Genomic DNA, 13184 nt, shown 5'->3' on the forward strand with positions numbered 1-13184 from the left:
ATGTGCAATTAAGGTACCGATAGAAAGAACACATCATGGCGCAAAAAATGACACCTCACACAGCCCAATAGACTAAAGGATAAAAGCGCTATAAGCCTGGGAATAGAGCGATTTTAAGGAACATATATTTGTTAACAATGGTTTGAATTTTTTTAAAAGCCATCAGATACAATATAAAAGTTATACATGTTACATATCGTTGCAATCGTAACAACTTGAGGAACATGCATAACAAGTCAGTTTTACCATAGGACGAACGGCGTAAATGCAAAACTGCCCGAAATCAAAACAATGATCATTTTTTTTTTAATTTGACAGTGCAAATGGAAAAATAATGCCTGTCATTGCAAAGTACAATTGATTTAGCAAAAAATAAGTGCTCATATAAGTCTCTAGGTGAAAAAATGCAAGCGCTATGGACTTTTAAACATAAAATGGAAAAAGCAAAAGCGCAAAAACGAAAATTGGCTTTGACCTTAAGGGGTTAATATAGCATATATTTAGGGCCAGGGGTGTAGCAAGGGGGGACAAGGGGGCAGCGGTCACTGAAAATAACTTATATAATGTCATCAGACACGTCCAAAGTTATTGATCACAGGGGGTCTCACTGTTGCCTTCTATTCTTTGGGACGATTATTGGCCGTAACGGCCGATAACGGCCGAATACGGACGATAATCATTCCATGGAATTGGGCCTTTACTCTTGTATGGGTTCTACTACTTTGCCTACATCCCTCTCTGCCTCTCTATAGAACCTTCCTGCTACCTTGCGCTTTCTTTCTCCTGCTGCTTCCACCATATTTCATAAGCCCTCCTAATGTGTCCCTGTACAGAACAACTACTACCTTGAACCTCCATCTCTCTACTACTTAATCTTAAAATTTATTTTCCTGTGTAGCAATATTATATTCACTGGTTGCAGTATGTGGGAGTATTATATTCAGATGGTCCTGTATGTGGCAGTATTATATTTAGGAGGTACTGTGTTTGTCAGTATCCACAGGGACAGTATGTGACATCACCCTATTCACTGGGTGCAGCATATGGCAATAATATATATATTATATATTATTATATACTAAGAGGAGTCACTGATATCATTGTGTAAATGTAAAGTTTGGGCCAGGCTGGCATCCCTTCTTAGCCTCCACCCTATGCTACTGACTACCCTCTGTAAAATAATTACACACTACCTACCCCCATGCCCCTTTTTGAAATTATTACGTTTAAAAAACAGAGCACGGTTGTATAAGTGATAACACTGTCCCACCCAGTCTAACATCAGTTGGCTAGAGACAGAGCTGCTTGCTGAGCAGTATACATAGGTGCATAGTACTGTACTGCCTGACCTGACATTGGATTTGGAAAGATGAAGCTGCTCAGTGGGCAGTGTATAAGTGACAGTACTGTCCTGCTTGATTTGACATCAGGTGCAGAAAGCTGGCGCTGCTTACTGGGCAGTATATAGGTGACAGTACTGTCCTGCTTGATCTGACATCGGGGTGCAAAGAGAAAGGGCTGTATTGCCAGCTGCTGCTGCCCTAGGCACTAAACCTGAAGATAATAGCAGTGTAAAGACAACTGAATCTGGCACTAGCAGTCAATCCAATAATGCACTGTGGCTTCTCTTTAACCAAAAGGTGTAACAACTTTCCACTTAACTTCAGGGTGGTGCTCAATGTGCAATAGAAAATAGTCCAATGTCACACATTCCAAAGAAGATAAAAGACATGGCACTCACCCCTCTTGAAGTCTTCTGACAGGTTCTTTATTTCATGTAACAAAAATACAAATAGCAGTCAGACAAAACAAGAGGACACCAAAGCTTGTCTTGTTTTGTCTGTCTGCTATTTGTATTTCTGTTACATGAAATAAATAACCTGTAAGAAGACTTCAAGAGGGGTTAGTGCCATGTCTTTTATCTTCTTTGGAATGTACTAAACCTGAAGACGCTCCATCTTCACTCATCAATTAGCATCATGATTTTCTAATTTCTGAAAATTGGTAGATTTGTAGGTAATAGCTCCCTCCACCCCCCTGGAAAAGACACCAGATATACTGGCAAGTCTGAACGGGAGGAGGGAGACTAAAGAAAAAAGAAAAAAAGTTGTTTCCTTCCCCTTTGCTCCCTGGTGCTGCTCCCCTGCTAGGTGCTGCCCTAGGCACCGTAACACAGTTGCCTAGTGGTAAATACGGCCCTGCATAGAGATGCAGTTGTTTGCAGGGCAATAACCATGATGAGGCTGCTGACTATTGTGCCTGCATGTCATTAATAGAAACTAGATTCATGCACAATACTCAGTGTTGTATAGTGGCTTTCAGTCCTGTGTGCAGTTACAGGAGTTACTCTCAAAACTGACGGTGACGTAGATGGGGAGAAAGGGCGCAAAACTAAATCTGGAAAGTGCAAGAAAGGATATCTATGCCTCTTTTTAGGGCCACTTTGGACAGTCCAGAATTTATAGGAGATGGAACACTTTTTCTTTTATAAAATAAATGAAACAAAGAAATTTTGCATTATTTATGAAAACAAATCTCTTCAATTTATTTTGTTGTTTTGACCATGTTTATTATTATACACAACTTTACTTTTCATGTAAGTATTTACACCTGCTCCTATCCCTATATTATGTAGATAAATCAATGTTGACCTGATAGATACAACAGTAATGGTATTACGTGTTTAGTTCTTTATAATTGTTATAATACTTAATTCATGTTATCATAATTGCTTTCAGTTTATTGGAAAACCATACATGCCAGCATATTGGACTCTTGGGTTCCATATCAGCCGATGGGGTTACCAATCACTTGATGAAGTTAAGGGCGTGGTTCAAGCAAACAGAGACATTAATATCCCATATGTAAGTAGAAAGCAGCCATATAACAACAGATTACATAGTGTTCAGATTGTGCATAGTTAGCTGCACTACAGTTTCTGGACTATTTTGAAAGTTTATTTGAAGTTGAGGTCTTACATATTTGAAAAGGCTTAAATAATCGCAATATGTGCCATCTTTTGGTGGAAAAATACTGATCTTAAGTACCATGGCATAGCATAAATAAAAAAGGAGTGTCCAGTATACCATCTGTTGTAATAATTGGAGTAGGCAGATATTGACATCTTGGGAAGTGTGGTGTATATTCATGTATATAAACATACTCATCTTTGCTTGTCTTTATTTATTTTTTTTGCATGTTTTACTTGTTTTAGGATGTTCAATTTACTGACATTGACTACATGGAAAATAGAAAGGATTTCACTTATGACAAAGACAAGTTTGCAGATCTACCAAACTTTGCTAAAAATCTGCATGACAATGGTCAAAAATATATTATTATATTGGTAAGTTTTAGGGGGAGTATACTTAACAGAAAAAAAGGGTGGGAAACAAAAATAGTGTCGGATATACTTTTTTCTTCCTTAAGATAAAGCAATTTCAGTCATCAGAATATATGCACTCTATACCACTTTGCCTCCTCAGGACAACCCCTGTCCATATACCCTATTAGGGAAAATATGGAAATATGGAAATTATTTTTATCAACTGAAAAAAAATGAATGAACAGAAGAAAATCTGAATCAAATTTACGTGAACAGCATGTAAAACTATACTATACATGAGGAGCCGACTGCATCTTTGTGGTTTGCATCTGTATGATAGAAATCATGGGCGCCTAACGAACAACCAGATTATTGTCCTGCCATACTCATAATAAACTGTCTACAGAAAAACAACACTTTTACAACAGTCTGTAGTATTTCGGACCGATGGACATATAGTAAATGGATAATGTATTCTGCTGCCATTGTCTTGCAATTTATTTATCTACAACTACTTGATATGAAATATAAAATGTTCTTGATACAGGACCCTGCCATCTCCAATCAGAAGCTAGTGGGTAATATTTCATATGACGCATATGAAAGAGGCCAAGTTCTCGGTGTATGGGTAAATGAATCTGATGGCCAAACGCCCCTTGTTGGAGAGGTATAGTTTATCTATAAGATTAAATTGTCAAGTTTTTAATACTACTATAAATACAATAGATTATAGATAACACCAAGCTTCCATTGACTATAAAAATAAGGGTTTATTTAAAAGAGATGGTCAGATTAGTTGTTCCTACTGCAGAATCAGAAACATGGTTTTTGCACCTATTCAATTCAATTGAATTAATAGGTTATGGTGTAAGCTACCTTGACAAGGATGTTGTTGAATTATAAAGAAAGGGATAAGTTATTACAATTTACCAACCTCAAATACGGCTTTTCAACCATCATTCTGCCACTGAATTAGAGACTTTTTTTCATGCATCACTGGACTTTGTTGGTGATGTGTAACTTCAAAAGCCATGTAAAGAGCGTAGCTTGAAGAGCTATTCAATTTACACAACTTCCATTAATGTCAATGTACATTAGAATTCAAACTATATATTTTTGGAACATGTAATTTCATGGAAGCACAACCCCCATGCGCATTACTTTTTAAGGCTACATCAATAATATGCACTGGAGTACCTCATATCCAGATATATACCACAGCATGCGATTTGGTATATCCATAGACTTTAACAGTCCAAATATTAAATACTAGTAATTCTATTTTGTCCAGAATGTATACATGTAATTTGCAGGACTCACGGCCTAGTCTGCTATGTCTCACAAACAAAATGTAGGGAAACAGACTAAATATAGTCACTACTGACCCTGCCACCTATACGGTATACCCTATAAAACCTTTCTGAAATTCTCAGTGACATATCTCCATAACGTGATGTGAATAGGGCCTTAATTTTAATGTACTAAAACCTGAAGCATGTAACGGTTTGTTGCACCTTAGGTTTGGCCTGGAGTTACTGTATTCCCTGACTATACCAATCCTGAGTGTACAAAGTGGTGGATAAACGAATGCCTGGAATTTTATAAGCAGGTCAACTATGATGGAATATGGATTGTAAGTAAAATATATATATATATATATATATATATATATATATATATATATATATATGTTCCAAATTACTATTTCTATTCAAAATTTACAACTGCATACAATATTTTAGATGAAGTTTTATAAATATTGAAATGGGATGTTGTTTTATTACTGTAAGGCCTGAAACTACTAAAAGAAACAAAATATAATCTAAAACAATAGAAACAGCAAAATGTTATCAAAGTCACTTACAAAGACAGGACCCGTCAGGAAGAAATTAGATGAAATAATGGTTTCTTAGCTGACTAAGCAATAAGCAGTTGACTAATGCACACTAACTGTACAAATAAGGTGCCCATACACATGAAACATGTTTAGGCTGATCCTAACAACTATTTCAGGTTCAACCAACCATATCATGGGAAAGAAGGGTCAGACATGCTGACTGTAATTTTCTTTTGTTGAGAAAACATGCGTGCTTGCCTAAGTTGAGCAGGCATATGTATGTTGGCTAAAGGTGTGTTTGGACAACATCTATCTGAGGGCTATGGTACCTTTACGTACCCTGGCAAAATATGGAATCACAGGAATAAGAGGATGGTTAGCCTGCTTTTTTTTATTTGAGTAGCAAACACACAAATCACAGATAACTCTAAACGATGTTTATTTCACAGCTTATTATGCTGATATATTCCTCCACATTAAGTAGATGAGAACAGTATAGAATCACTTAATGTTGGGAAAAAAATGATGGAATCTCTGCATTATAATGCATCCACAAAGTAAATAAATAATGGCACCAATCTAAAAATGCCAATTTATTTGCTGATCAGTTAAAAGGGTAAAGTTTTTTCAGACTTTACTGAGTTGTTGTATTTGTTTTTATAATAAATAAAACAAGCTGCAGCAGCCTGGCATTACCAGGACATTGCCAACATGGAAAACACACACATGCATGAATTCTTTTTTTTTTTTACATTTAAAACACTTTGAGGCTAGTTTAAAATAACGTCTGTTATATAGCTGTCTGGCCTCCGCTTAGTGCATAACTGGTGTTTGCACATTATTCTAGTTTGAGATTACTAATTGAACTTTGGGTGTGGCTTAATTGAAAACTTCATTGAATTTAATAGTAAAAACAGAGAAAGGCTATGTTCACACAACGTTTAACAGCATCCATTGCATAGCAACGGACGCTGTTAAACAGCCACCCACTGGGCTGCACTCAGCCCGAAAATCAATTAGCCATTCACTACAACGCAATGTGCGGCCGCGCTGCACATTGCGTTGTGTTAACAGCTGATGTTTCCGGCCGCTGTTCACTGAACAGCGTCCGGAAATAATGTACAGGCACATTATTCTAACGCCCGTTCTAAAGATTGGGCGTTAAAAGAACGACGTCTGAACACAGCGGGCGGCATTGCATTGTGACTTCAATGCAATGCTGCCTCTGCAGTAAAGAACGGATGCTGAGGCAATTGCAATCAGCGTCCGTTCTTTACTAAACTATGATGTTGTGTGAACATAGCCAAAGAATGGTGACAAAAGAAAAACTGTGTGTGAACAACTAATAAAAAATGTCCGCTGTTTGCAAAAGACGTCGGAAAGTAATGATCATGTTCATTTTTTTGAATTCCGCGGTAAAACGTCCTTTATTCAATGCATTGTGTGCATTGGACGTCCATCTTCCCATTGACGTTTTTTAAATATCAAAACCGGCCATCTTTATTTTTGATGTTGTGTTACCATAGCCTATCTCTGTTTAAATTAATTAAATTAAATGTATTTATTTATTTTATGTATTGAGGGGTGTCAAATGAAGAATTTTTTTTTTTATATAAGCTTTAGGGGGGAGATTTATCAAACCAACCAATCAGATTGTGGATTCTGATTGGTTGCTAGGGGCAACTGAGCCAATTCTTTTTTACACCAGTTTTGGTAAATCATCCCACCCCCATATTTTTTTTTAAAACTTTAGTACTGACCAGATATAGGCCTGCATTAGTTTGAGCAACTGTTTAAAAAGTTGAAAATGATAAATAAAAAAAAAAGTTGGACCTTAAAAAATATCCGCCTGTCGAGTAATGGTTCATAAATTGAATTTGGACCAAAAATCCAATTATTCATCTAAAAATAGGCACTAAGGGGAAAATGTATCAAGGGTTTTTAGGTGAATAACTGGATTTGTCATCCATTTTTGGTCTAAGTTCTATTTATGAACCAGTATTCAACCAGCAACCTGTTTTAAATATTCACCCAAAAGTACGCATATTCACCCAATTTATCATTTGCAACTTTTTAAAAAGTCATACAAAGAGGTCCAGAGTTACATCAGGTCAGTACCAGGTGAATATGCTTACACAATTTTTGCTTTTTTCGACTGTATTACTTCGATACATTTACTATGGCAGCGCTACATTTTAATAAATCGGTCACGAGATATTGGAACAAAATACACACCCATCCTCATTAGACTAGTCACACACATTAGACTCCTTAGCAAATGTCCCCCAAAGTCCTTGATAAATGTCCCCCTAGGTTTTAAATGATAAATGATTTTTGGTGTAAAAACTAGCACATTGTGCAATCAAGCTTTTGTACAAACATCTGTGATATTTTTGGCTCCTTTATGCCAAGCCTCCCACTTTTTATAAAGTAGGAGGGGCTTCACAGCAAAGGTGGTAGGGCCAGTTTTGTCCACCACATTTACTATAATTTATGTCAGTAGCTAGTGCAAATTATAGTGGAAATCTACATCAGCTCATGGCTGGCATTGATTTCTAAAGCGGCAAAATTGGCAGTCACAGATGTGTTGAATTTATTTATCAATTAACCCTGCACTGCTCTCACAGTTGGGGTTTTATAAGATAGTGACATATGAAAAGTAAATTTTAATTGCACAAAACAAGCCTAGTATAATATTGACTTTCTGTTAATAGGATATGAATGAGGTCTCTAACTTTGTGAGAGGATCTAGCAAAGGATGTGCTGATAACAAGTGGAACTATCCACCATACACACCTGGTAAGATATTATAAAGTAAAAATGACAGGATATCATGGTAAAGGCAATACAGCTTACTGTTATGGGGCCTAGTCTTCTTTTACATGTAGATAAGGGCCTAGATTTATCAATCTGAGACAAAAATTGGATACAGTACATAAGTAAATCCTATCTCTCACTGAAGTCTTGCTTCAATGTTTATTGTTTAGCATTTCATTTCCATTAAACAATATATGTACAAATGCACAGGACGTGTCCTCAACTGCCACTGCATGGTAGTGGTCAAACTCCTGGTGGTTCTCCTGACCAAAACACTATGGAGGAGATTTATCAAACTGGTGTAAATTGAAACTGTCTCAGTTGCCCCTAGCAACCAATCAGATTTTCCAAAGAGCCTGTGAGGAATGAAAAGTGGAATCTGATTTATTGCTAGGGGCATCTGAACCAGTTTCACTTTACACTTTACTTTGGCAGACATGTTTTAAAGGGGTTGTCCGGCGAAAAAAAATTATTCACAGAATAACACACATTACAAAGTTATACAACTTTGTAAGGTATGTTATGTCTGTGAATGGCCCCCTTCCCCGTGTTTCCCCCCACCCACGCTAGACCCGGAAGTGTGGTGCATTATACTCACCGCATGTCGTGTCGTCCACGGTCTCCGATCGTCAGCAGTGACGTCTTCTTCGGGAGTTTGTCGGATCTTCCCGAGTGCCGGCCACCCTCTGCAGCGTCATCCGAAGCTCAGCCGCGATTGGCTGAGCATAACTGTGCTCAGCCAATCGCGGCTGAGCGGCTGATGACGCGGCCACGTCATCAGCTGCTCAGCCGCGATTGGCTGAGCACAGTTATGCTCAGCCAATCGCGGCTGAGCTTCGGATGACGCTGCAGAGGGCGGCCGGCACTCGGGAAGATCCGCCAAGCTCCCGAAGAAGACGTCACTGCTGACGATCGGAGACCGTGGTCGGCACGCGACAGGTAATGTATAGCGCACCACACTTCCGGGTACACGGGTGGGGGTGGTGGGACACGGGGAAGGGGGCCATTCACAGACATAACATACATTACAAAGTTGTATAACTTTGTAATGTGTGTTATTCTGTGAATAATTTTTTTTCGCCGGACAACCCCTTTAATATATCAGCATACACTGGTATACATCTTGGACATATGTAGCCTGAAAAAATAAGTAAAAAAGCCAGCTGCCTAAACTGATCTCTATAACACATTTCTACTTGCTATTTATTTTTAAACCCAATAAACAAAATATAAGCTAGATGCTAATTACTGTGTCACCTCAAAAGTGCTTCCAAAATATTTTAATAGTGGTTGTAAAGGTTAATGGCAGAGTTTGTCTGCAGCTTGACTTATTGATCGCTTTGAACTATGATGTTCATTAAACAGCCTTACTACAAGCTGCCTGGTCATGTATCAAGGAACTAGCGCATTTATAATTCACTCTTCTAAGGAAAGGATCTTTGTGGGAATTAAATGAATAAAATCTGGCTAAAGGTTTCTATATAACAAAAAAATCTTTCATTTTCTTTTTTCTTTTTCGTTTTTGTTAAGCAATTATGGATGGGGTAATGTATTCAAAGACCCTCTGTATGGATGCCAAACAGAATTGGGGCTCCCATTATGATGTACATAGCTTGTATGGATATTCAATGTGTCTTTCAACCGAAGAGTAAGTTTGAGTTATTACTGTATATGTTTATTTATTTCAAAAGCTGATACCTGAAATAATATGTGTGCTCAGCCACCATTCCCTCTACTCTTTAGGACTTAAAACATAGCCACACACTGCATTTGGCTATGTTTGGAAGTCCCATGTAAATTGAATGCAATGGCGGTAATGCCTGCTGCTGTACTATTTATTTAGGGGACAAGGACCCTCGATGTACAGTAGTCTCAGTGGAGTTCCAGTGGTAAAATACCAACTAATAAGTTTTTGCTAGTGTCAAATGGTTGTTTGCTCATTATTAGAGTAAAACATTTTTCAAAGTTTAAGTGCTTGATTCGAGTAACAAACCCCACTGAAATCAATGGAATATTTGAGAATTAAACCAGGTGCCCCCTGATCAGCAGAACAGAGGGTCCCTGGTTAAACTATTGTAATTTTGTTACTAAATTTTGTATATTCCCTTGAAGGAATGTTTAAACAAAATATATAATGTTTCCTGCAGAAATCTTTTAAATTCTTTAGTTTTAATTTCTGTATATTTTGTTTAAACATCCCTTTAAGGAATAAAATATACAAAACAATTAAACAAAACAGAATATTGTGATATAACCAATATAACTAATGGTTAAACCATTGTTTGGACGCCAGATATTGAAGGTACATGGCCACCTTTACATGAACACCAGAAGGTGCTCGGTTAAGCACCAAGCTCGATCAAGCATTATTCTAGACCGAACATGCTTGCTCAACAATTAACAGGGCAGTAAATGTCCAATAATGAAAAATAATTTTTCTATTTTACTCATTCTGTATGTTGTTATTATTTTTGTATAGCTATAAATGATTAGAGATGTCACTATATCTGAAAATCAGTAACATTGTTCAAAAATCTAAGAATCATTTGAGCATAAGATGCGATCAGGACAGCAGTTGCAGCAGGCTACATTTATAATGGCTTTTCATTTTCAGAGCCATCAAAGCTGTTTTCCCTGGAAAAAGAAGCATCATTTTTTCACGGTCTACTTTTGCTGGATCAGGCAAATACTCAGGACATTGGCTTGGAGATAATGCTGCCAACTGGAATGATATTAAATGGGCTATACCAGGAATGCTTGAGTTCAGTCTTTTTGGAATACCTTATGTAAGCACATTAAATAAATAAGCCGGCAAAACAAATGGTCATCTATGGGAATTAGCAGTAAATTGTGTTTATTTGTGTAGAACATCATGATCCATTTTATTGCCAATTGGATGTTTCAGTGTCAGTCAAAACTGAGAATAGCAGAAAAATAGGGAACATTTACAGCTCAAAATTACAGTGGCATCAATGCTTCATAAATCGAGAATATATACAATAACATTGAATGTTCTGCATTGTTACTATAATATTTTAAATACTGTTTAAATATAAAAGGTAAATTAATTAATTTTTATTAAATACTTAAATATTCTCTACATAAACAGTTTACCAATAAACAGCTACATGTATAGACTCTTCTTCATTCTTTTCATCCCTGTTTTATGCCAGCAAGTATATGTTGTTCCATGGGCAGAATATATATTCTGTTTATACTGTAGATTTACAAAAAAACTTTGTATACAAAATTCTCTTTAGTGTCCCCCTATAGGTGGCAGTAGAGAGACAGTTATCCCCCTTCTGTTGGAGAGCTATTTTGCATATCTTCTTCCAAAGAATTTTTTTTTTAAATACTCCCTACCAGTTATATCTCCTGAAAGAGAAGAAATTCTAATTACCTGTATGCAATTATTTATTATTCTATTCTGTTAAATACCCAGGGAGCCTCATTTAAATGTTTAAACTGAAATCAAGCATGTGTGGCTTACTGTACATAGTGTATATAGTACTTCTCTTTTCTATAAGAAAAATTTAGGTGTAATAAATGTGTCAATATTTTTTTTTCTTTAGATTGGCGCAGACATTTGTGGTTTCTTTGATGATTGTTCTGAAGAGTTATGCAGGCGGTGGATGCAGGTTGGGGCATTTTATCCATTTTCTAGAAACCACAATGCTGAGAATTACAAGGTAACATTTTCTTATCTGAAATTCAAGTAGCTATTTATATCTTAAAGTTAAAATGTAAACAATACTATTTGAATTACATGTAACTGATACCCTAGTCTGGTTATTAGGTAATTATGTAACTCACTGTAATTCATAACTAGTGGTTTGACTTGTAAAGTTATATTATAAGACATTTTAAGGCACAAAAAAGCTCTGGAAGACTTTGTCTTAAAGGGGTTTGCCAAGTTATTTTTTACTTGTGCCCTATACACAGGATCTCTAGAAAGCTGGCCCAACTCCTTAGTGTTGAATCGAGCTGGTGGTCAGCTCATGACACACAGCTCCATTTATTTTCTATGGAGCCACTGGAGATATCCGAGTATAGCACTTGGCTATCTACATAGAAAATGAATAGAGCAGCAAGTCATGCACCGACCCGCTGTCTCTATTCAAAACAAAGGAGTTATGGTGTCATCCTAGAGATCCTGGGGGGAGTTGGACCTTTGGGCAAAAACATCCCCCTGTGGATGGGGACAAGTAAAAATGTCTCGGCAAACCTCTTTAACTTTAAAGAGGCACTGTCGCAATTTTTTCTTTAAGGAAATCAACAAGGGTTATGATGACAAGCAGTTTTGCTATATACTCTATTTATTTTGATGTTTTCTATCTTTAAGTCAATGTTATACATATGGTCACTGGGTCTTTTCTCTGTTAAAAAAAGAGACAAAACACAAATTGCTGCATAACAAAGAGCATTATCTCCTGGTAAGCATGCATAGTTAATATGATAATTAGCCTAACTCAATTGCCCTCAATTGATAGACAACCTAAATTATAAACAGAGGACTGGGACTTTTTGTGTTTGGTCTCTTTTTTGGAACAGAGAAAAATATCATCATTGAGAAAGCACGGCCCACAGTTTAGCCATATGTATAAGGTTAATTTAAATATGGAAAACTAGAGAAAAAAATAGCAGATATGTTGCAAAACTGTAATTGCAACCCCTTGATTTTATTAGTTTTGATCAAGTTGATTAGTTGATTTATTTATTATTTTTTTTTTTGTAATGACAGTGCTTCTTTAAAATCCAGAACAAGAAAAAAAATCAATTTAAGGGTAAAAAACATCCCAGGGAATATTTTTTCAATGACAGTACTGGCAGGGGGTGCACAGCAGAAATTCAAGACATGCCATCAGATTTCTTCATCATTTATTTTACTCTCTGGCTAGGCTCATACTAGGTAAAAATGACGGCTGTCTTTTAAAACAACAGCTGGCATTGCCTTAATGAACATAACAGCCCTTATTTGCAGAATGACAGCCATTGAAGTGAAAGATGGCCATCATTTTTACGAAGTGTAAACCTAACAGATTTTTCCACAGTTTTGGTTGCAGATTAGCCCCATTGAACGGAGTTAATATTTGTCCTAGCAACCTTATGTGTTTTCACTGTTCACAGTGTGAACTACAGCATAAATTCCCATTAAACAATGATGTGACATATATTGCATAGGGGTTCCTATATACTCTAACATGA

General features: G+C 36.7%; 1 protein-coding gene across 1 annotated transcript in view; it reads left to right on the plus strand.

Moving 5' to 3' along the window:
• Positions 1 to 13184, plus strand: part of SI (sucrase-isomaltase) — a 150212-nt gene that overhangs the window by 25900 nt on the left and 111128 nt on the right. The window contains exons 10-17 of the mRNA XM_069975257.1: positions 2739 to 2864; positions 3215 to 3346; positions 3873 to 3992; positions 4845 to 4958; positions 7877 to 7961; positions 9510 to 9627; positions 10594 to 10765; positions 11552 to 11668. Coding sequence (XP_069831358.1) covers positions 2739 to 2864; positions 3215 to 3346; positions 3873 to 3992; positions 4845 to 4958; positions 7877 to 7961; positions 9510 to 9627; positions 10594 to 10765; positions 11552 to 11668 — 984 coding nt within the window. The remainder of the gene's footprint in view (positions 1 to 2738; positions 2865 to 3214; positions 3347 to 3872; positions 3993 to 4844; positions 4959 to 7876; positions 7962 to 9509; positions 9628 to 10593; positions 10766 to 11551; positions 11669 to 13184) is intronic.

The sequence above is a fragment of the Dendropsophus ebraccatus genome, chromosome 6 (genome assembly GCF_027789765.1).
Source record: "Dendropsophus ebraccatus isolate aDenEbr1 chromosome 6, aDenEbr1.pat, whole genome shotgun sequence".
NCBI lineage: Eukaryota > Metazoa > Chordata > Amphibia > Anura > Hylidae > Dendropsophus > Dendropsophus ebraccatus.